Below are 25480 nucleotides of genomic sequence, written 5' to 3'. Positions count from 1 at the left end.
TGAACGAGTAAGGCTCCTTTGTTTTTCTTTGTGCTAAAATGATTGCCTTTGATCAAAAGAATCCCAGAATTTCTAAAACTATTTTGTTTGTACCTCATTTCTTGTGACCTGTAACAGCAATGTCATCATTGCATCAGAAGCCGTATTTCCTAAGGATCTGGTTGCCAAATATTTCTTGCACACACGGGGAATGTGCACTTAAGGGGAACCATTAAAACTGGCAGAAAACATTGCAGTCCTGTATAATCACATTTGCATGTGTAAATATTTCTCAGAATTTGGGAGATTTCATCATCAAGGCTGCAGAAACTTCCATAAATACATGGAAGAGATGCCATACCTCATCGTAACCAGTGGAATCTGAAAAGCATCTACTGCTTGGAAAAGCACTAAGAGGCCAACAGATCCAAACCCACCAGCAAAATCATGAAGCCAAGCAGCTTTCTCCTCCTCACTTTGATGGTCTTCTTTTTGTACTCAGGTGAGTCGTATTTCATTTTGCAAAAGTTCTCTTTCTCGGAGAGGTGTAGGGACCAAATAGTCCATAGACTATTCATGTCTTCAGATGAGTGTAGGAAGGCTCCACCTGTGTTAATTAAATCCAGTTAAAATCTCCCTGCATACCTTGGTATTCGATGTCTGAAAGCTAAATGAAGGAGAGGACATTGGTCAAACATAGGGACACACATCCCCCCAAAACACACACACACACACACTTGAGCCTTTCCCACATTCATTTGAATACTGAAACATGTCTATTCTCAAGGTTCCTCCTACATGAAATGATAAATGTCAGGAAGAACCAGAATGAATGTCTTGCCATGTGAGATTCACAATCCATCAGGGCTCTTCATTCCAGATAGTGCCCAGCACTTTCCACCCAATAGGAACCTCTTTGTGAGGTGAGACTTCAAACATGAATGCCCCCTAAAGCTACTACCACCACACACCATGCTTCCTTCACAATCTCTACATGGCTCTTGTAAGATAAATAGTAGACTTGGGAACAATTCTAAACACACACGGCACCACAACTGGGTATTCCACTGAAATAAAAAAAATGGTACCCAGTTAGCTAGTAAATGAATCAGTATATTCAGTTATTCCTATTTAACTGATTACACCATATTCCATTGATTTGATTATCTTCTAATCCATGCCCTGTGACATTTAAAGTAAATTGCATATTTCCAAGCCACATTATGGGAGCACTTTCAGTATAACAAAGGATGTAGAAGATGTTGTTGTTGTTTAGTCGTGTCCGACTCTTCGTGACCCCATGGACCAGAGCACGCCAGGCACTTCTGTCTTCCACTGCCTCCCGCAGTTTGGTCAAACTCATGCTGGTAGCTTCAAGAACACTATCCAACCATCTCGTCCTCTGTTGTCCCCTTCTCCTTGTGCCCTCCATATTTCCCAGCATCAGGGTCTTTTCCAGGGAGTCTTCTCTTCTCATGAGGTGGCCAAAGTATTGGAGCCTCAGCTTCACGATCTGTCCTTCCAGTGAGCACTCAGGGCTGATTTCCTTAAGAATGGATGCGTTTGATCTTTTTGCAGTCCATGGGACTCTCAAGAGTCTCCTCCAGCACCATAATTCAAAAGCATCAATTCTTCGGCAATCAGCCTTCTTTATGATCCAGCTCTCACTTCCATACATCACTACTGGGGAAACCATAGCTTTTACTATACGGAACTTTGTTGGCAAGGTGATGTCTCTACTTTTTAAGATGCTGTCTAGGTTTACCATTGCCTTTCTCCCAAGAAGCAGGCGTCTTTTAATTTCATGGCTGCTGTCACCATCTGCAGTGATCATGGAGCCCAAGAAAGTAAAATCTCTCCTGCCTCCATTTCTTCCCCTTCTATTTGCCAGGAGGTGATGGGACCAGTGGCCATGATCTTCGTTTTTTTGATGTTGAGCTTCAGACCATATTTTGCGCTCTCCTCTTTCACCCTCAATACAAGGTTCTTTAATTCCTCCTCACTTTCTGCCATCAAGGTTGTGTTATCTGCTTATCTGAGGTTGTGATATTTCTTCCGGCAATCTTAATTCCGGCTAGGGATGTAGAAGATACAATGCTCATTTTTTGTTCCTAGAAATAACTGTTCTAATATGAACTGTTATTCAATATACGGATTTTCTTTATAACTTTACATTTTCTGTCTTTTGCTTCTAGATGTTGCTGTTAAAGCATCATGGGAAGCGGTAAGTGCCAAATATTATGATAGCGTTAGGAAAATATTCTTTAAGAAACAAATAAAAGTTCCTTGAAGCTTTAAAAAGGGTTCCAGAATTTTGTTTAGTGTGTGCGAGCGGCACTCTAGGCTTGATTGGTGCCAGCTGGAGGTACAAATAAAGGGAGGAAGTTGAAGGTTGCAATTTCCACATGAGGAAAGCACGCACACTGTCTGTGCTGGTCCTGGGGGCTAACCAAGAGGTGAGGTCCGAGTCCAGTCCGAGGTCAATGGTGCAAAATGAAGGCAGTCCATAGAAGTCGAAGCTGGTTGCAGGGCAGGGCGTCGGGTGAGGTCAGGAGCTCCGGCAGGGAAGCAGGGCAGGGATCAGGCTGCTACTGACAACCAACGATGTTGCTCCTGCAACTTGGGACTGGGGCTGGCTGGCTTTTATCTCCCCCGAGGCATAGGGTGGCCCCAATCCACAGGTGACTTGCCTCTCCTGGCCTGGAAGCGAGCACTCCTCCTGAGGGAACTTAGTTCCCTCCGCCTCTCTGCCCTGAGCCTCTGCATCTCAGGAGAGGCTGGAGGGTTACTGGACCCAGAGGCAACCTCAGCTTCCTCTGACGGGGCTGAGGGTGGAGCACCTGCAGGCAATGGGTCCTCCATCCCCTCAGGAGCCAGAGCAGACTCAGCTGGTGCCTGCACCTGAGGATCCAGCACAAGTGAGGACCCTTCAGGCTCATGCCCCAGCCTCAGCTCAGCTGGTTCTGGAAGCGGGGAATCCTCTGCAGGCTGGGATTCCTCAGGTTCAGCATTCAAATCCGAATCCCAGGCCATCAGACAGTCAGTACGCATGCTGACAACAAGGTTGGAAGTAAATCCCCAAGGCTCCTAAACACTGGACTTCTCTGCTGTGTGGAGCCGGCACAGCCTAAATGGCAAAAAATAATCCACGTTCCCAGCTTTCCTCCTGACTGCCAAGAGCTGGAAGAGCCTCAGATGGGAGTACCTTTCTGCCCCTTTCCAGCCTGTTAATAGTTGGGAAGAGCAATGCTAACTAAAGCAAAACAGAGCTGAAATTCTCTTCCTACGAACTGAATACAGGAATCTCTCTCTCACACACACACACACATGTCATGTCTGGGAGCATCAACCTGTCTTTGGAAGAAGTGGTAACTTGGGTTGAATATGGAACAACATTATCACGCAATTCACTGCTTGGCAGGATGATAAACCAGCTTTTCCTGTGCTTGAATGTATATCTTAAATTAACACTTGGTGTATTTGTTATCTGTGCTTCATTATTAGGCAAGTCATAGTCAGAAAGGCCTTGCAGTCCAGAGGTTAAGGGGGGAGGAGCCCTTAATAAGTGCTGTGTCCTTTTTCTTCAGAAATATTGCCACGGGTACCCAAAAGTCATATGCACTGAGGAGTATCATGCCCACTGTGGTTCTGATGGCAAGACCTATAGCAACCGGTGTCACTTCTGCAATGAATACATGTGAGTATATCATTTTGTTGTCGTTTAGTCGTGTCCAACTCTTTGTGACCCCATAGACCAAGCATGCCAGGCACTCCCGTCTTCCACTGCCTCCCACAGTTTGGTCAAACTCATGTTTGTAGCTTCGAGAACACTGTCCAATCATCTCATCCTCTGTCGTCCCCTTCTCCTTGTGCCCTCCATCTTTCCCAACCTCTGGGTCTTTTCCAGGGAGTCTTCTCTTCTCATGAGGTGGCCAAAGTATTGGAGCCTCAGCTTCACGATCTGTCCTTCCAGTGAGCACTCAGGGCTGATTTCCTTCAGAATGGAGAGAACCATAGAATTGTAGAGTCGGAAGGGACCACAAGGATCATCTAGTTCAGTGTTTCCCAACCTTGTGCCTCCAGCTGTTTTTGGACTACAATTCCCATCATCCCTTACCACTGGTCTTGCTAGTCAGGGATGATGGGAGTTGTAGTTCAAAAACAGCTGGAGGCACAAGGTTGGGAAACACTGATCTAGTTCAAACCCCTGTAATGCAGGATTTTATTTTTTTGCACAATGTGGGTTATGTGTTGCATATGAGGCCCAAATGAACATGGTGAGCAGAGCTAATCTGTAGACTGCCTTGAATTTTAAACTCAAATGGATTCACATGCACCACCCTCCTGACAGTACTGTTGTTGCTGCTGCTAAGTGGGATCCTGTGGGAGGAGAGGGCAGGGGAAAGATGCCCAAATTGGTTCTATGTTCTGTGACACAGATCAACAATGAAGGGTGGAGAAGACGTATCTTCCACCAAGCGGTGGAGCTGAAAGGAATACTGGTCCATCTTGTTCGATATTGTCTAGGCAAATGGCAGAAGCTCTCCAGTGACTCTGACATTATTCTTCCATAGCCCCTTCCCTCCCCAGGACTTAGGGCAATGATGAACTTAGTTTTCCCACCTATATAGTATTTATCTATAAGGAAACTTACATGTTATGAATTCTCGTATTTATTTACTTCTTTTTTCTCATCAGAACAAATAAAAGAAAGCTGATACTAATGCACTTGGGAGAATGCAGAAAAGTTTAAGATGCACAAGACTATGGAACATCTGCAGAAGAAGTCCCATTCCTCTTCAAGCTTCACTCATTGCATCACCCCCCAAAATATTCCATTATTCTCTTTGGTTATGCTCTGTGAGCCAGTGAATACTTCGCAACATCTTAATTCAGTTCATCAATAAATAAGCTCAGCAACATTATCAAACTCCCCATACATTTACTTGTGTGTTATCTATTCTTAAACATATTAAGAATAGAATTTATATATGTCATCCAAGTTAGTATTCAGCTACATCCTTGCACTAGTGCAAGAATTTGTACATAACACACAATCAAGGAACTGAGTTTTAAACAATTAGCCTAATCTACTCCCTCTGGACTGTAACACTTCTGACTGCAGACAATGGATTTCTGCAGATTAAAAAAACCCCAAACCACCTGTTGACAGCCGGGTGATTAGTTAGACATTGAGGCTAGAACCCATTACCCTGCCATGATACTTTTCTTTTCTATTGATTTTTAATGGAAGAAAATGAGAAAGAGAAGCAGAGAAATAAAAGTACACATAGAAAATCCAATTACCACCATATGAATTGATATATGCCACCCAAGTTGGTATTCAGCTACATCCTTACACTAGCTCAAGAATTATTGTCATTGCAATGGGATTTCTCTCCTCCTTGTTTTTCCCACTTGGAGGTCCCACTGTGTATCCTTGATTTCTCTGGTGGATTTGGGAAATCCCCGAGGGAGGCAGGTTAGGCTGTGCAGAAGAGGACTGGACAATTTTTTTTCCAAGAAGTGTCCGTTTTTATTCATCCTATTGCTCCCATAAATGTAATATTAATAGCCTCAGTAGCCCCCCCCCAATCTGATTCAAAACCAGAGACTTGCATTGTATCACAAATTGGCCTGGGATGCTCGCCCCGCCCCCTGGGTGCTGGCCCCACCCCTGGGTGCACAGCATGTGTGCCAGTACGGATGCCAGAGCAGCTAGCTCTGCCTCTGCCTAGGACAACCAAACTAGGTGTCTCAAGGAAGACATCTGCCACGACCAGAAGCAGCTTGGCCAGGGAATCCTTAGTGCAGCGGGGAAGTCGGTACACCAAAAGGAATCCTGTACTGCCCCTATTGCCCAACTTCCAGAACATGCACTCAGAAAACTGGGTCTTCCCAATAGGACGCCCCTCCCTAATCCGATTCGAGATCAGTGACCATAGGCGCCGACTCCATGGGGCTTGAGGGGGCCCGAGCCCCCTCAAAAATTCATATATGAATATATGAAATCTCTGTTGGCTAGAAGTCCATATAATAAATATTTACATGTGGAAATAGGACATTACAGAGGGCAGCAATGTGATGTACCATGCATAATAGTTCCCTTCCTGTGCAGAAACTAGGGACATGCAAGAGATATGGGGTAACCAGTAGCTTAGAAAGTTGCATGCAAAGTAACTTGTCTTGACCATAAGCCAAAGCAAGGCTGAAAAAAGACTCCAGTGATAAATTGCATGTCATATAGTATTCACCAAAAAATAACAATTTATTACATGTACTCCTAGCCAACACTGATTTCAGATATATATATATTTTCCGGGGGTGGGGAGTTTAGATGTGGCTATCATGAAAACCCATGGAACGAGCCTTTCTCATAAAATAAAATAAAAGAGGTGTTGTAAAGGTTGTCTTAGGAAGCAATACAAACATGTTATATACATCAAACACGCTTATTATCTTTAATTATTTGAAAACCCCAGAAGTGGAAAACAAGCACAGAGAAAACAAGATTTGGTGATAGGAGAAAACAAGCCATGAATGTTTGGCGTTAGCATCTTGGATTTCCATTGTTTGAGGCCATTTTCTTCTGAATACAAGTTACTGGGAAAGCAGTAGGTGGGTCCAGTGTTTTTGCCCTCAGGTCCTGCTTGCAGGCATCCCATAGGTATCTGGTTGTCAGCTGTGAGAACAAGAGGCTGGGACAGAAGAGACATGGGCACGATCCAGCAGGGGTATTCTTGTGTTCTTCTGATGCTCAGAGTATTACCTGAAGGCCATCTTCATCATTTTCTGATTCTCTTTGAAGCAGTATATTGCCATAGATTTAAGGGGGGATCCCCCAAACCCTAGAAATGAATATATGCTAGGATTTTGATTAATTGGGATATGGATTAAAATACAAGCTGCAGGGCGGTGCCAGACAGAGAATTCCTGGACTGGATTATCCAAACCAGCCTGGTTGGCTTAGTGAAGAGCAAACCTGTTAACATGACATAAGGCTTTGATGGCCCATAATGGAGGAATCCACAATGTGTTAACAAGGTCATGGAGTGTATGTTTGAAGTGACAGGAAAAGGAAGTCTGGAAGCAAAGTGTGCTAGGAAGAAGTAGGAGGAAAAAGAACTAGGATCCATCTTGGGAAGACTGGCTGAAGGCTGCCTTCTCTGCTGTGGGGTACAAGCCCCTTTTGGAAGGACCATAACTGTAAGATCTGGACTCCCTCCATACAGATTGAAGGTGCATATAGCTTAATAAAGCTTATTAAAGCCATGACAGTCTCCGCCGCATCCTCAATTCTCCAAAGAAACACAGACCCTGGGGCCCCATAGGCTTTGCCACCACCTGGCAGACAGAGGGACAGGCACTTGACTTTGGTAACAATATTCATTCTATTGAGATCACAGTGGTTTGGAAAGATCTTGATCCTTTTATATATATATTTTTGCAAATTAAATTTTTATTGATTTTCAGTAAACCACCTGTACCTATTATCGAAACCTTCTAAGTCTAAGAGATCTGTGTTTTCTATTTTTATCCAGTCTTTCACCCATGTTAAACATGCCGCTTCGTAGAATAGACTCAGTTCTGGCAGGGAAAAGCCTCCTCTTTCTTTTTTATTCACCAAGATTTTCATTTTTATTCTCGGTTTTTTTCTCTGCCAGACGAATCTTACTAATGTTTTTTGCCATTCTTTAAGTTGTTTTAGCCCTTTAATTACTGGAATAGTTTGGAATAGAAATAACATTCTGGGCAAAACATTCATTTTAATCATGGATATTCTCCCCAAGAATGACAGCTTCAATCTATCCCATATTTCTAAGTCCTTTTTAATACCCCTTCATGTTGCCTCGTAATTGTCTTTGTATAAGTTTATATTTTTTGCTGTAATCCATACTCCTAAGTATTTAACTTTCTTAACTACTGTAATTTCAGATCTTTGTTGTAGTTCCTCTATCTCTTACTTGGTCATATTCTTTGTCAACATTTTAGTCTTATTATTGTTAAGTTTGAGGCCCGCCACCTTGCCGAATTCTTCTAGTCTCTGTAAGGCTTCTTGTAGACTCTTCTAGTGTTAACACTGGATCATCCGCAAATGCTTTAATTTTGTACTCTTTACTTCCTACCTTGATCCCTTTAACTTCTGATTCTTCTCTTAGTCTCTTATTAAAAACCTCTAATACTGTTATGAATAACAGGGGAGACAGGGGGCATCCCTGTCTAATCCATTTAGTGATATCAAAAGGTTCCGATATATTGCTATTTATTATAAGTTTGGCTTTTTGATCTTGATATATGGCTTCAATTCCTTTTTCAAACCCTTCTCCAACTCCCATTGCTTTTAGATTTTCTTTCATAAATCTCCAGGAGATGTTATCAAATGCTTTTTCGGCATCAATAAATATCAATGCCGCTTGCTTGTCTATCCTATTCTCTAAATATTCAATAACGTCTATGGCACTTCTTACATTGTCTTTCAATTGTCTTCCCGGAAGAAAGCCTGCTTGATCTTTGTAAATTTTCCCATTTAAAAGTCTTTTTAATCTTTCCACCAATACATCAGTAAATATTTTGTAGTCGTTATTTAATAAAGAGATGGGTCTGTAGTTTTTAACTTCTAAGCCATCTGCATCTTTTTTTGGGATCAGGGTAATGTAGGCTTCCTTCCATGTGGCTGGGATTTTTCCTTCTTTTAAGATGTTATTTATGACCTCGCATAACACTGGAACTATTTGATCACATAGTGTTTTATAATATTTAGATGAAATGCCTTCTGGCCCCGGAGCCTTTCCCATTTTCATTTTTTTTATTGTTTTCCGAATTTCTTGTTCTGCAATTGTCTGGTTTAATTGTTCTCTTTCATCTTCCGTAATCTGTTGCAGTTGATATTTTTCCAAATATTCTTCTATTCTATTATCTGTCTCTTGTCCTTTTTTATATACCGTATTTTTTGGACCATAACACTCACTTTTTTTCCTCCTAAAAAATAAGGGGAAATGTCTGTGCGTGTTATGGAGGGAATGCCTACGGGTGGCATGCCTACGGATTTTCCTCCTCTAAAAACTATGTGCGTGTTATGGTCGGGTGCGTGTTATAGAGCGAAAAATACGGTAATTCTTTATAGTATTTCTGAAACATCTTTCTTATCTCTTTGGGGTCTTCCACTATCTTTTCTCCATCCCTTATTCTACCTATTATATTTTGTTTTTTCCTTTCCTTTAATTGCCAAGCCAAATACTTCCCAATTTTGTTAGCTGATTCAAAAAAAAATTGCCTCATCATTTTAATTCTCCATTCTACTTCTTGATTCACCACCATGGAAAATTGGGCCTGTAGCATCTTTATGTTTTGTTTTATTGTTTCAACTTCTGGTTTAGATGTTAACTGTCTCTCACTCTCCATGAGATGTATCAAGATTTCTTCTTTCTTTTTCTCTCTTCCCTTTCTTAAGTGACTGTTTTTCTGAATTAAAAACCCCCTCATAACCGCTTTACTTGCATCCCAGACTATTTCTATGGGTGTTCCTTTATTCAAGTTGTATTTAAAGTATTCCTCAATTGTTTATTTTGCCCTGTTTATTATCTTCTGGTCATTGAACAAGTTCTCATTCATTCTCCATCTGAAAGTTGCGGGGTCTTTTCCTCTTAACGCCATGTACACCGAATTATGATCAGATAGTGTTTGTGGAAGAATTTCCGCTTTATTAGCTCTCATAATTAATTCTTTCAAGATCCAGATGTGATCTGTTCTTCTCCAACTTTGGTTTAGGTTTGAGAAAAAGGTGAACTGTTTTGTTGTAGGATTTTTGAATCTCCATATGTCAATTAGTCCCATATTATCCACCAATTCAAAAAAAGTTTTAGGTAGTTTGCCTTCGTTCGTTTCTTTTTTCCTTGTTGATCTGTCCAAGTCCGGTATATTCACGACCTTGAAATCTCCCATCAGTATCAGGTGTTGGTCCATCAATTCTAACAACTTGTCTCCCAATGTTGAGTAAAAGATCGATTTTTTTATCATTAGGAGCATAGATTCCAACATCAGAACTCAAGGATCACACCTACAATCATGAAGTGTGAATTCTGCCTCATCTCCTTCCTAACCACCCCAGCAACTCTGTCCAGCCCTTATGCCATTACTTATTAGCCACCCATGTATAGTCCACACCAACATTGCCTCTCCACTAGCAGTTCTCTGGCCAATGGTATCTGGAGGATACCATGGTTGATGGTATCAAGATAAATGGTATCAAAGTTATATCAATGATGCTGCTGCTTTTGGGCAATCTGCACCTGATAACAGTGCCCATTTCTGATTTGTACTGGAGCTACACCGAAGTTGCTTGTGCCATGGAGCATTTCGGAAGGAAACACGTTCAGTCTGGCCTTAGTAAAAAGTCTGTGGTAGCTGACCACTGCCAAGTTCTTTAGATATTCAGCTATGTGAAATGTCCCAACATACTGTAAATTCACATCCCTTGGTGAGCAGGATGGGTAGGGCCCGCAGATCACCATAGTGATTTTAGTGATTTAAAGGCTATGTTGAAGCCCAAGTGTTGAAGATGAGATGGGGACAGCCCACTGAGGAAGCTTTTTGGGTGTTGTGCTTGGACCAGCAACTAACATAATGGTTCTGAGCTAGAGGTTGGAGTAGTCCTGTGCCCCGTTTGAAAACATAGATCTTAAGCCAGTACAGATAAGGGAAGTAATAGTACTACTCTTTTCTGCCTTGGACAGACCACACCTGGTATACTGTTTCCGATTCTGGGCACCCACAATTTAAAAAGGATATTGACGAACTGGAATGTGTGCAGAGTAGGGCAAGCATGATGACCAAGAGTCTGGGAACTAAGCCTTATGAGGAATGGATGAAGGAGCTGGGCCTGTTTAGCCTGGAAAAGAGGAGACTGAGAAGAGATATGATTGTTGTTGTTGTTTAGTCGTTTAGTCGTGTCCGACTCTTCGTGACCCCATGGACCAGAGAACGCCAGGCACCTCTGTCCTCCACTGCCTCCCGCAGTTTGGTCAAACTCATGCTGGTAACCTCGAAAACACTATCCAACCATCTCGTCCTCTGCCGTCCCCTTCTCCTTGTGCCCTCCATCTTTCCCAACATCAGGGTCTTCTCCAGGGAGTCTTCTCTTCTCATGAGGTGGCCAAAGTACTGGAGCCTCAGCTTCACAATCTGTCCTTCCAGTGAGCACTCAGGGTTGATTTCCTTCAGTATGGAGAGGTTTGATCTTCTTGCAGTCCATGGGACTCTCAAGAGTCTCCTCCAGCACCATAATTCAAAAGCATCAATTCTTCGGCGATCAGCCTTCTTTATGGTCCAGCTCTCACTTCCATACATCACTACTGGGAAAACCATAGCTTTAACTATACAAACCTTTGATATGATAGTCATCTTTAAATGTCTCAAGGGCTGTCACATGGAGGATGGAGCAAGCTTGTTTTCTCCTGCTCTGGAGGGTAGGACTTGAACCAATGGCTTCAAGTTACAAGAAAGGAGATTATGACTAAACATCAGGAAGAACTTTCTGACAGTAAGAGCTGTTCGACAGTAGAAATAACTCCAATGGAAGGTGACAGACTCTCCATCCTTGGAGGTTTTTAAGCAGAATTTAGATGGCTATCTGTCGTGGATGCTGTAGCTGAGATTCCTGCATTGCAGGGGGTTGGACTAGATGACCCTTGGGGTCCATTCCAATTTTACAATTCTACGATTCTGTGATTATAATTAGCTCTGCACCCCACACCCCTTATCATTATCAACACAATGTATTCTGGCTCAACTGGGTGGGGTTCAATGTTAGTTGCACTCAGAGTGAATCCACTGAAGCTAATTAACTTAGGTTCATAAATTCAATTTGGTTAGAAAAAATTGAATGGGATAGCTTGCCAATTCTATACATACCGTCAAAATTAGCTCCCCTCCACCCACCCTCAATTCTCTCCAAGGGCAGCTGGTAGGTGTCATACCCTCCAACATTTCTCCCATGAAAATAGGGACATCCTAAGGGAAAGTTGGACATTCTGGGATAAAATCAGAAACCGGAATGGCTTCTCTAAATCAGGGACATCCCTGGAAAATAGGGACACTTGGAGGGTCTGAGCTCCTGGACCTGGCTATCTTCTCTATCTCCCTTCTCTCCATCTCTTACACAAACACACAATCACATGCACGGCAGGAAGAGAAGATGTGTGTGGTAGAAAAGATCAAGCAGCCACACAGTGAATCAGAGAGGCTGGTAACCAAACCACTGCCAGCTTATCTCCCAGTTTATGTTTGTGTCTTGCTCGATGGAGACATGGCGCCTGAGAGAAAAAAACAGCAGCACAAAAGGATTAGAATCTTCCCTCTCACCCTCCATAGCCCTTTGAATGTGAGATAGTTGATTGGGCCTTTTTTCAACTGTTTCCTCTCCTTGGAGACAGGGCAGGAATCTGCTGCCAGTGCTTTTTATGACTGACTAAGCAAAGGAGATGCGCAGAAGCCCTCAGTTGTTAAAAATGCATTGGCATTATTGTGGTTGACAGGCGAAGACTGGACCTTGGGCTTGGAGAGTTTGGAGGGTTCCAAATCTTGCCTGAGCCATGCCCCACTTTGCCCCTCAGAGGTAAGGGGCAGAAGTAAGAACTCGCTTTCAAGGAAAAGTGAATAGGATTGAAACCTGATACCTTTTTTGAAGTTTGCACAGCATGGGTACTTCCAGCCTTTCCTAACAAAAGCGGATGTTCTAATGAGCAGTTGAGTTGCCTTCCAATGCTTTCTCTCCATTCTTCTCCTAGTCCTCCAGTAGAAAAGGCTGAAAGACCTTTTCTCTCTATTTTCTCTGCTCTGTTGAGATTTCCTTGTGGAACAATACCTGTGAAATTGAGGAGCTCTTCTGCTTTTCTCCCTTACTAAAACAAGGTGGCTGCTGCCTCTCAGAGATGGGCGTATGCAGAACAGGATGATGGACTTGGTGGGTGATGGGTCTGATCCAGCAGCTGCTTCTTATGTTCTCCTTGTGCAGCAGAAGTCTCCCCTTCTCGCTTTCTCCTCCTCTGCATAAACTAACCTGCCCTGGGGATTCCTCAAATCCAGCAGAGTAAAATAGGCAACACAGTGGGACACCCAGGTGGGGAAAGCAAGGAGGAGAGAAATCCCATTGCATTAACATTAATTCTTGCGCTGGTGCAATGATATACCTGGGTACCCACGTGAATGGCCTATATCAATCATATGACGGCAACTGAATTTTCAATGTGTACTTTTCTCTTATTTCTCTGTCTCTTTTTTATTTTCTTCTATTAAAAATCAATAGAAAAGAAAAGAAATGTATAATGGCAGGGGGGTGGATCCTAGCCTCAGTGTCTAACTAATCACCTGGTGTTCTACAGGTTTTTTGTTTGTTTGTTTTTTTACTCTGCAGAACTCAGAAATGTCATAGTCGAAAGGGAGAAGATTCTCCTGATTGACTCAGTTCCCCGATTGTGCGTTATTAGTAACAAACTTCAAGACCAATCTCTTGCCCAAATCATATAATATTTTTAAGAATAGATAATACACAAATAAATGTATGGAGAGTTTGATAATGTTGCTGAGCTTATTTATTGAGAAACCGAATTAAGATGTTGCGAGATATTCACTGGCTCACAGAGCATAAGCAAAGAGAAGAATGAATTTTTTTGGTGGTGATGCAATGAGTGAAGCGTAAAGAGAAATGGGACTTCTTTTGTAGATGTTTCATAGTCATGTGCATCTTAAGCTTTTTTGCATTCTCCATAGTATTTCAGTTCCAGCTTTCCTCCACTTTTGCTAATGAGGAGAAAAAGAAGTAAATAAGTATGAGAATTCATAAGATGAAGCTTTCATTATAACTCCTTAAAGAGAAATGCTCTATAGGTGGGAAAGCTTATGCCATCATTGCTCTTTGTCTTTGGGATGGGAAAGGGCTGAGGAGGAATCCTGTCTGAGACCCTGGAAAACAGCTTCCTGTCAGCCTAGCCAATATAGAGCAAGAGGGACTAATGCTCTTTTCAGGTCTACCATTTGTGGAAGATCCTCCTGCTCCCGCCTTCATCGTACATCTGTGTCAAACTTCTCTAGGAGCAAATGTTCAGACTTTTACCTAGAGCAGTTCCAAGATCCACATTAAGGAAACACCTAGTGTAGGCCTTTGTAATGTAGGCCTTCATAATAATGTTCTTACTATCCCCTAATTGTGGGATGTGGGTGGTCCTGTGGGTTAAACCACAGAGCCTAGGACTTGCTGATCAGAAGGTCGGCGGTTCAAATCCCCACGACGGGGTGAGCTCCCGTTGCTCGGTCCCAGCTCCTGCCAACCTAGCAGTTCAAAAGCACGTCACAGTAGATAAATAGGTACCGCTCCGGCGGGAAAGTAAATGGCGTTTCTGTGCACTGCTCTGGTTCACCAGAAGCGGCTTAGTCATGCTGGCCACATGACCCAGAAGCTGTATGCCGGCTCCCTCGGCCAATAAAACAAAATGAATGCTGCAACCCCAGAGTCGGTCACAACTGGACCTAATGGTCAGGGGTCCCTTTACCTTTATCCCCTAATTCCCTGATGGCTTTTTTGGTTATTTTTCTTCTGGGCCAACCCTACTACTTTTTGCGTTGTGTCTGGTCTGGTGGGATGGCGATAGAGCCCTTCTGGGCATATTTCCCCTGCCCCCCCATCACTCTTAGCAGGAGCAACAAGAGTGTCAGGAGGGTGGTGCATGTGAATAGCCCTCCCAATCCACTCCACTTTCAAATTCAGGGCTACCTACAGATTAGCTCTGCTCACCATGTTCCTTTGGGCCTCATAAGCAACACAAAACTCAGGGCCATGGCTTAGAACCTGACATTCTGCAAAATGATTCCTGCACTTCCCAGGGGAGGGGTGTCCCCCTGCTTGACTTTCCTTCTACATGGGTGCTGATTCTCTTTTTCTTTTCTGTTTTTTTATTTACATCTCACCATGCTTAGTGCAAATATAATCATGTACTTTTTAACTTCCAACAAAGATGTCAGAGGGGGTAAAAAGATTCCTGCACTCCAGGAGGTTGGACTACATGACTCTCAGGGTCCCTTCCAACTCTATGATTCCATGATATACTCACATATATGCATTGCAGAAGAGACACTGGTTGCCATAGGTCTTGCCATCAGAACCGCAGTGGGCCAGGTACTCCATGGTGCATGCTGGGTTTGGATACCTTTTGCAATATTTCTGAAGACGAAGGACACAACAGTTTTAAAGGTCCTCCCCGCTTAACCTTTGGACTACCCATTGTGGGCACTTACACCTGTCAAATTATAGATCGCCAGTGCCAGGGATTTCATGCAAGACACCTTAAAGTTTAAAATATTGCAGGGTTAGAACAGGTACAATTTTTTTCATGCTGCGAAACAAAATTTGCAAACATGGTAGTCCCCTCAGAGAAGATTAATCTTGCCAAATTGCGAGTGAGCAGCTCTAGGGGTTTCATGCTAGACACATTTAACGGTTGTTTTTGCAAAAAAATACTTTAAAAAAACACACAGTGAGTGCCTGGATTCTTAAGACAGTGGCCAAATAATATGCCTGCAAGGTTGGGCGGTCTGTCTAGTAATAACTGAATAACCCCACAAGGCTACTACTGAACACAAGCTGAGACTCTCTTATAAATTGTGGGTAGCAACTAGAACTAATAATAATAATACCACCAACTTTTTATTTTTTTTAAAAGGGGTGGGATTAGAGATGTGAAATCCTGAGAAAAACCCAGCTCTTGTATGTTATATTTGTGTTGATGTGTTTTTGTTCCCTGTATTTTAAATTCTATTTTAAAAATTGACACACACACACACACACACACACACAGAATATTTTAAAATTCCAAAAGAAGTATAAATTCACTTATCTTAACTCCATGCTACTTCCATGTTCTATCATAAGAATAAATGATTTCCCACTTACCTTTTCAAATGATGCTTTCACAACAACATCTAGATGCAAAACATAGATAATGTGAAAATGATTTAGCAAATCCATATGCTGCATAATAGTCCATTTGATAACATTTATTTCTAGTAACCGAAAAGTGGGATGCATTGTATCTTGTACATCCTATGTTATCCTAAAAGTGCCTTGGCAATACACAATTTCCTTTAAATGTCACTGAGCATGGATAGGAAGACAATCAAAACAATGGGAAATGGTTCAGTCAGTTAACTATCCTAAATACAAATAACTGTATATACTGGTTTAGTCCATATCTAACTGGGACCCAGTTCTGTTGATTTCCCTTGAATGCCCAGCTGTGCTGCTTTGCATGTTTAGAATCATGGCTAGGTCCACTTTTTATGTCACAAGAGCCACGAGGAGACCATGAAGAAAAGAGGGTACATGGTAGCTTCAGGGGGCATTAGTGTTTTGAGCTTCAGCTTTCAAAAACGCTCCTATTGTGTGAAAAGTGGTGGGCGCTGCGTGCAATGTAGAGCCCTGATGTACAGCATCTTTATTAGATAGAGTAAATTTAACATAGCAAGACATTCATTCTGGTTCTTCCTGGCATGTATCATTTCATATATGAGGAACCTTGAGAACAGACATGTTTCAGTGCCCCCAAAAATGTGGGAAGGCTCAAGTGTGTATGTGTTTTGGGGATATGTGTGTCCCTGCCCCCAGGGTCCCTATGCTTAACAACAATGTCCCCTCCTTCCGTAAGGTTTAAACCAGCAAACACAATGGTTTGCAAGGAGATTTTAACTGGATTTAGTCAACACAGGTGGAGCCTTCCTACACTCATCTGAAGACATGAATAGTCCATGGATTCTTTGGTCCCTACACCTCTCCGAGAAAGAGAACTTTTGCAATATGAAATATTACTCACCTGAGTACAAAAAGAAGACCATCAGAGTGAGGAGGAGAAAGCTGCTTGGCTTCATGATTTTGCTGGTCGGTTTGGATGTGTTGGCCTCTTAGTGCTTTTCCAAGCAGTAGACGCTTTTGAGATTCCACTGGTTATGGATGAGGTCTCGTATCTCTTCCATGTATTTATGGAAGTTTCTGCAGCCTTGATGATGAAATCTCCCAATTTCTGAGAAATATTTACACATGCCAATGTGATTACAGAGGACTGCAATGTCTTGTACCAATTTTAATGGTTTCCCTTTCAATGCACATTCCACGTGTATGCAATAAACATTTGGCAACCGGTTCCTTAAGAAATACGGCCTTCTGGTGTGATGATGACATTGCTGTTGCAGGTCACAAGAAATGAGGTACAAACAAAACAGTTTTAGAAATGTTGGGATTCTTTTCATCATTGTTTTAGTATAAAGAAAACAAAGGAGAAAAACAAAGGTGCCTTACTCCTTCAGCATGTAAGTCATAAAATAAAAGAGGTATTGTTGTCCCAGAAAGTAAGACAAACACGTTATATACGTCAAACACACTTATTATCTTTAATTGTTTGGAAACCTTAAAGTGGAAAACAAGCATGGAGAAAACAAGATTTGGCGATAGGAGAAAACAAGCCATGAATGTATGGCGTGAGCATCTTGGATTTCCATTGTTTGAGGCCATTTTCTTCTGAATACAAGTTACTGGGAAAACAGCAGGTGGGTCCAGTGCTTTCAGGCATCCCATAGGTATCTGGTTGTCAGCTGTGAGAACAGGATCCTGGGACAGAAGAGACATGGGCACGATCCAGCAGGGGTATTCTTATGTTCTTATTAAACCACACTTCCGATGCTCAGAGTATTGCCCTAACAATATCTTTCCCATTTTTCCTTGGAGATTCTCCTTGAAGTGCCATATTCATTCTATTGAGATCGCAGTTCTAAGGCAAATCCTTGGTACTTCTAAGGACAGAAGTCTCACAATTGTAAATGGGACTCAACGGTTCGGTAATTTTGGAGAGTGCTGGTTGCATTGCCTTCTTTTTAAAAGTGTCAGGTATTTTGTCCGATCTTTGCATCAGAACATAATAATGCTTACTTCAGGTAAGCTCCAGTGGCTGCAGAGGCAGGCGGGCAGCCCCACAGCTCTGGCCCACCCAATGTGCCACTTCTGGATGCTGAACTTTGACTTGGACCCTCAGCCAGATCCAACAGGGCTTTTCTTCTCAAAACCTTCTCCAGTTTTGAAAAATACAAGTGGCATGTCCAGAGCATGTATATGTTATGGTGTGTGCATTTGAGCCCATGGGCAGAAGTGGAAAACAGTACATGTTGGCTGGCAGTGGGTCCAGCAGATATGGAGCTGTATTTACTTCAGCAGCAATGAAATGATATCACCCTTCTCTAGAAACCCACGTGATACACTGCAATAAAGTTAACTGAGAATGTTACTGTCTTTTAATTCATTTTTATTGATTTACTTTGAAAATATCTGTTATCTTTGCTATGACTTATGTTTGAGACAGTAAGCTGTTCCATGTACTATTTGCTAACTGGCTGGTTGCCTAATGTTTCTTGAATTGTGCACTAAAAGGAAACTGTTGAAATTTGTACAGGATACTGCAGTCCTCTGTAATATTCCATTTCCATATGCACATATTTCTTGAAACTGGGAGAGTTCGTCATCAAGGCCACAAAGACTTCCTTGTATGCATGGGAGAGAGGTTAGATCTAACTGCTTGGAAGAGCACTAAGAGGCGAGGTGCCCGTAGGGGGTGATGTCTGTTGTACACTAAAAGGAAACTGTTGAAATTGGTACAGGACACTGCAGTTCTCTGTAATATTCCATTTCCATTTCTAAGCACTAAGAGGCTGACAAATCCACCATTACAATCATGAAGTTGCCTGGGTTTGCTTCTCTGGCAGTGGTCGGGCAAGCGAGGTGCCAGTAGGGGGTGATGTCTGTTTCATTTCTCCAATCTGGGTGGGCTGACTCTGGGGGTTAGGCGATCTTGTAGGTAAACTGGTCGCAAGTTGTTAAGGGCTTTGTACGCTAATGGGAATACCTTGAACTCTGCCTGGTACCCCATCCAGGATAGGCAATGGACCAATTTCTTGGACATGGGGACTACTTACCCACAGTGCATCCATCTTGCCAGGTTTCAAGCTCAGCTTGATTTTATTCATCCATTTCACCACTGCTTCCAGGCAATGGCCCAGGTACTGTACAGCCTCTCTGGATTCAGATGTTATGGCAAAGTAGAACTGAGTGTCCTCAGCATACTGATGGCACCTCACTCCGAAACTCCTCTTGACCTCTCCCAATGCATTCATGTAGATATTAAATAGCATTGGAAATAAGCACTCCATAATGTGGCCACAAGATGCCCCCCCAAACAGTGTCCCAAAGCTTTTGCAAAGTTTTTTTGCAGGTACAGTCACTCTGATTCGGAAGGAGGTAGCCACAAGGCGGCCCCCCGAAACAGTGATCCACAGCTATTCTCGGGACTTGCCATGATACATTTCTTTGCTTTTCTATTGATTTTTAATTGAAGAAAATTAAAAACAACAACAAACAGACAGAGTTATAAGAGAAAAATACACATAGTAAATCAATTGCCATAATATAAATTGAAATATGCCATTCAATTGGGTACCCAGCTACATCATTGTGCCAGCAGAAGACTTAATGTTAATGCAATGGGATTTCTCTCCTGCTTGCTTTCCCTACCTGGGTGTCCCACTGTGTTGCCTATGTTGCTCTGGTGGATTTGGGAAATCCCTAGGGCAGGTTAGGCTATGCAGAGGAGGAGGGAGAGAAGGGGAGACCGTTCTGCTGCACAAGGGGAATGTAAGAAGCAGCTGCTGTATCAGGCCAATGGCCTACCAGGTCCATCATCCTGTTCTGCATATGTCCTGCATTATCCTTCTTTTTAAAAGTATCAAGATCTTTCCAAACCACTGTGATCTCAATAGAATGAATATTGCTACAAAAGTCGAATGCCTGCCCCTCTGTCTGCCAAGCGGTGGCAAAAGCCCATGGGGTCCCAGGCACCCACACAGGGTCTGTGTTTCTTTGGAGAATTGAGGATGCAGCAGAGACTGTCGTGGCTTTAAGAAATATGGTTTATTAAGCTATGTACACCTTTGATCTGCATGACGGGAGTCTAGATATTACAATTATGGGCATTTCAAGAGGGACTTGTACCCCACAGCAGTGAAGGCAGCCTTCAGTCAACCTTCCCAAGATGGATCCCAGCTCTTCTTCCTGCTTCTTCTTCCCAGCACCCTTTGCTTCCAGACAACCTTTTCCTGTCACCCCAAACATACACCCCATCACCTTGATAACGTCCATATTGTGGATTCCAAGTTGGCCCATCAACACCTTTGTCATATTCATATAAAATTCAATTACCCCAATATAAATTGATATATGCCACCCAGGTTGGTATTCAACTACACCCTTGAATTAGCTCAAGAATTAATAAAAATATCTGAAGAAGTGTGCATGCACACAAAAATTTATACCAGAACAAACTTAGTTGGTCTATAAGGTGCTACTGGACATTTTTTTAATTTTTTATATTTATTTCAAGTGCATCAGACCAACACGTCTACCTACCTGAATCAAAAATTAATGTTATTCATGTTATTAATTAATGTTATTGCAATTGAATTTCTCTCCTCCTTGTTTGTGATTCAAGGACCTGCCACTCACTTGGGGATAAGAAAGAGACATGGACACGGTATATTAGGTTAATGGGCTAAAAATGGCCACAACTTTATTGATTACAGCATGTGAGAAGTATTGGCTTAGGCATTGGATAAAATTGGATCTGACGAAAACCAGCAGCGGAATGAAAGGGAAGTGCTGCCGCAGCCATGTTTGAGCAGCAAAACTCCGCCCCCAAGCCTCCAGCTGGTTGGTTGGCTGCCTGGGGGCGTGGCGCAGCAGCCAGGTCAGCTGGGCAGGGGGCTGGAACGCCCCCTGCCAATGCGGAAAATGGCTCCTGACCACAACTTCTCCCCTCTGTAAGGGCCATTGGCCTGATGGGCCATTGGCCTGATCCAGCAGGCTTTTCTTATGTTCTTATACCATTCTAAACAGTCATGACTTTCCCCAAAAGAATCCTGGTAATTATAGCTTGTAAAGTAAGGGTGTTGAGAGATGTTATGAAAGCCCTATTGTCAAAAAACATTGTCAAAAATCAACAATGTTATGGATAAAAATAAATGAATAAATAAATAAATTTCTTGTTGTTGTTCAGTCGTTTAGTCGTGTCCGACTCTTCGTGACCCCGTGGACCAGAGCACGCCAGGCACTTCTGTCTTCCACTGCCTCCCGCAGTTTGGTCAAACTCATGCTGGTAGCTTCGAGAACACTGTCCAACCATCTCGTCCTCTGTCATCCCCTTCTTCTTGTGCCCTCCATCTTTCCCAACATCAGGGTCTTTTCCAGGGAGTCTTCTCTTCTCACGAGGTGGCTAAAGTATTGGAGCCTCAGCTTCACGATCTGTTCTAGAGATTTGTAAAAAAACAAGTCTGGATCAGTCAGGGCCAGATAGGTCCTGGTTCAGGGTGACCGTTTGAAGACACAAATAAATTGGACCAATACTATGTGATATGCAATTTGTTGTTATAGTCCTTTTTCATCATGGGTTTGGCTTATGGTCAAGACAAGCTACTTCGTATGCTACTTCCTAAGGTACTGGTTACCATATCTCTTGCAGGTGCCTGGGTTCTGCACAGGAAAGGAACCGTTATGCTTGGTACATCACATTGCAGCCCTTTGTAATATCCTATATCCACATGTAAATATTTCTTGAGACTGGGAGTTTTCATCATCAGGGCCACAGAGACTTCTATATATTCAGGGCAGAGAGTCCAGACCTCACTGCAGCCAGTGAACTCTGAGAAGGATCTACTGCTTTGAAAAGCACTAAGAGGAAGACATAATTAAACCCATCATGAAGCCAAGCAGCTTTCTCCTCCTTACTCTGATGCTCTTCTTTTTGTGCTCAGGTGAGTCATATTTCACATTACAAAGGTTCTCTTTGGGGGAAAGATTTTTCTACAAATGTTCCATTAGATACTCCATCTCAGAAAGGAACCCAAAATCCATGAATTGTCCAGGTGTTCCAAAGACTGTATGAAGGCTCTTATTAGGTTGTCAACTGAATCTGATAAAATCTCCCTGCAAACCTCAGTGCTTCATTTGTGAAAGCTTGTGCAAGAAGGAGGCATTGTTGTCCCACACAGGGACATGGGAACAGAGAAGCACATCTCTCAAACACACACACACACACACACGAGTTGAACCCTCACATATTCTTTTGAATGTTCAGATGTAGCTATTCTCAAGAAAGCTTCTATATGAAATTAGTCAGTAGGAACGAGAAAGAATATCTTGTCATGTGAGATTTGCTCTGTCACCCTACTGAAAGCAACAGAATGGGCTTCAGTTCAGCTAGGAGTTGAATGGGTATATACATGTTTTCTTTATTAGTATCGTCAACTGATTAGCTAGTTTGATTTGATTCTCTTCCCATCAACTGATCAGGGACATTTAAATTCAGCTCCTATAAATGAACTTTTAAGAGAACAAGGGAAATGTAAGATAAAATGTATCTCATTTTTCTATTCCTAGAAATAAATGTTTTCAAATGGAGAAATAAGACAGGCATTGGATAAGCCTTTGTTTGGTTGGAGGGGAGGTTGTAGCCTCCATCTTCCCCTCCTCATTAAGGGTATCTTGTTAAAGGAATCCAGGGGTGTGGGTTCTGTCCAATGCCTGGACGTGAGCTAGGGCCATGCCACGATCCCAACAGGAAACCCTCAGGGTGCCCCTATTTTATGTAAGTCATAGGGCTCCCCCTTTTGGTGGTTTACCCTTAGTTGGACTCCCTGCAAACGGGCAGATGTCGAGATATTGTCTGTCTTCATCCAATGCCTAAGACAAACCACTCACATCTGTAACTAATAAAGTTGTGGTGTATTCAAACCCATAAACCAAAATCCACTGTCCGTGTGTTTATTTATCCACTAGGGAATTGTGGGCCACAGGGCCTTGGCATGCAAAAAGGAAGTGTAAGATAAAATGCATCTCACTCTTACATTCCCAGAAATGAATGTTCTCAAATGGACTATTATTCAACATGTAGATTTGCTTTGGAATTTTTACATTTTTAATGTTTTCATTCTAGCTGTTGTCACTGAAGGAAGTTTTGAACGGGTGAGTGGCAGTCATTTATTCTTATTACAGAACATCAAAATAACTTGCTGTCAAGATGTGTAATATTGCTTTTTCCTGCAGCTCATGGTTAAACTATAGAACTCGCTCCCACAGGAGGCAGTGATGGCTACCCCCCTTGATGGCATTGAAAGGGATTAGACAAATTCATGGAGTAGAGGGCTACTTCATGAAAGCCAGTGTGGTGTAGTGGTTAAGAGCAGTAGACTTGTAATCTGGTGAACCGGGTTCGCGTCCCTGCTCCCCACATGCAGCTGCTGGGTGACCTTGGGCTAGTCACACTTCTCTGAAGTCTCTCAGCCCCACGCGCCTCACAGAGTGTTTGTTGTGGGGGAGGAAGGGAAAGGAGAATGTTAGCTGCTTTGAGACTCCTTAAGGGGAGTGAAAGGTGGGATATCAAATCCAAACTCTTCTTCTTCTACTTCTACTTTATTGGAGTTTACACAGATGGCTTTTTGCACTGCCTCTCTCCTTGCTAGTCCTTCCACATAGTTATAGCATAGTTGGTTGCAATGTTTGCAGGTCGCCTTTGAGTTCAGCAGATTTGCTTTGTGCAAAAATAAGACTGCGGCCCTGTCCCATTTTATCAGTACTCTTCATTTTGGGGGTGGGGGGGTTTGTGATTTCTTAAAACAAGAAAAGCCTGATGTGCAACTAAGACCTGACTGGTAAAAGCAACCATATGAGATTTACCAGAAAATTGGTAATACTGTAAAATTTACTCTCTCTGTAGACATATTGTCGAGGATATCCAAAACCAATGTGCACCCTGGAACTCAATCCCCACTGTGGCTCTGATGGCGTGCCATATGGCAACAAGTGTGCCTTCTGCAATGCGTATATGTGAGTACAGGTTTTGCTTATGAGGTGGAAATGTTAAGTCTGCAAGCCGTGCATATTCTGTCAACTTAAGTTGCCATTCGTCTTTGGTTGAGACGTTGCTTGTTTTCCATTTTTGGGCTAACAAAACACAGGCCACAATAGTATCATACATAAATAACACCTTTTTTAACACCTGGGAATATTAGTCTGAATTATCCCCAACAGAAAGGACTCTGGGTTTTTTGGGGGGAGTACTTTTAAATATATTTTTTTCCAATTCATTATGGATCATTTCCCAATACTCTTTTACACTTTCACAAGTCCACCAACCACCTCACCACTCTCTTTCCCCACTCCCAAGGAGCAGAGATGCCCCTATCAGGAGGGCAATCGTGTTGAAGTGCCCCACCATGCCTATCATGACACAAAAGGTAGTAAGGTTGGCCCAGAAGAAAAATCACTCAAAGGTCCATCAGGAAATTAGGGGGTAATAAGAAAGTTATTGTGAAGGTAGGAAAGGCTTACACTAGGCGCTTAGCTAATGTGGATCTCAGAATTGCTCTGGTGAGAAGTCTTAACATATACTCTTACAGAAGCTTCTGACATGGATGAACAGTGAAAGCTGGAAAATGGGGGTGTTTTACCAAGCAGTGGTGCTGGAAAGAACATATGAACATAAGAAGCTGCCTTATACAGAGTCAGGCCACTGGTCCATCCAGCTCAGTATTGTCTAGATTGATGGGTAGCGGCTATTGTGTTTATTAATATTGCTCTTTAGAAGCTAAAAGAACTTGTTCCAAAACAAGACACAAAACAATAATGACACACCCAATAGTCGCATAATATCACGCGCTTGTTTCAACACAGGCCTAACATCTTAGAAATATGAAATAACTTTTCCCAGAGCTGAAAACAAAGCTCTTTCTCTCCACACAGACTCCATTAGCCTGGAGGCTATTTTCTCCTGGACCACATTAGTGGTCCTATCTCTTCAGCCCTTTTTCAGAAAAACAAAGACCAACTCACACACCTAAAATGGAGAACTGCAATTGAATACCCCATGTGATCATGATGAGTAGCAGAGATACATTCTCAGTTAATCATTTAAATGTTAGGCATTCTGTTGCTCTTTCTTAGCTTCCAATGCCATGTCTTGAGCGATACACATACAGTTATTTTAAATGTCAATGTAGAATCAAGCAATTATACTTAACCCTATCTCTTCAGGTTATTGGACAGGATTCTTTCTCATCCATTTCCCTTCCCCAAGAAATAGAGCAATGATGAACTTACCTTTCTCACCAATACTATTTCTGTTTAATGAGTAATAATGAAGCTTGCATCTTCTGAATTCTCATCCTGAGTTCTTCGCATTGTCTTTCCCGCATCAGCCAATCTAGAAGACGTCTTAGACTGAGGAACCTTGGAGACTGCAGAAAATTTGACGACTAAAGAACAAAAGGACAAAAGAAGGTTGATTTCTCATCATACCCTGTTCATGCCATCTCCAGGAAGAAATTCATTATTATTCCCTCTGCTTATGCTCTGTTCGGCTAGCCA

The 25480-nt window shown here is 42.5% G+C and overlaps 2 protein-coding genes across 2 annotated transcripts; one reads left to right on the top strand and one right to left on the bottom strand.

Annotated features, from left to right (window-relative positions):
- The first annotated feature begins 364 nt into the window (after positions 1-364).
- Positions 365-25480, top strand: LOC309364241 (ovomucoid-like). Its single transcript, XM_081901165.1, has 4 exons — positions 365-481; positions 23052-23080; positions 23832-23941; positions 25312-25480. Exons 1-4 carry the CDS (start codon positions 427-429, stop codon positions 25370-25372), a joined length of 255 nt encoding a protein of 84 aa, XP_081757291.1. The 5' UTR covers positions 365-426; the 3' UTR covers positions 25373-25480.
- On the bottom strand, positions 13546-16961 carry LOC309365547 (ovomucoid-like). Its single transcript, XM_081903559.1, has 4 exons — positions 16839-16961; positions 15923-15951; positions 15084-15193; positions 13546-13776 (listed from the first exon to the last, which is right to left on the bottom strand). Exons 1-4 carry the CDS (start codon positions 16891-16893, stop codon positions 13722-13724), a joined length of 249 nt encoding a protein of 82 aa, XP_081759685.1. The 5' UTR covers positions 16894-16961; the 3' UTR covers positions 13546-13721.

Source organism: Podarcis melisellensis (assembly GCF_964234715.1).
Source record: "Podarcis melisellensis genome assembly, chromosome: 2".
In the NCBI taxonomy this organism is placed as follows: domain Eukaryota; kingdom Metazoa; phylum Chordata; class Lepidosauria; order Squamata; family Lacertidae; genus Podarcis; species Podarcis melisellensis.
Note: the sequence above shows the minus strand (reverse complement) of the source record. Positions and strands in the feature narration are given on the sequence as shown.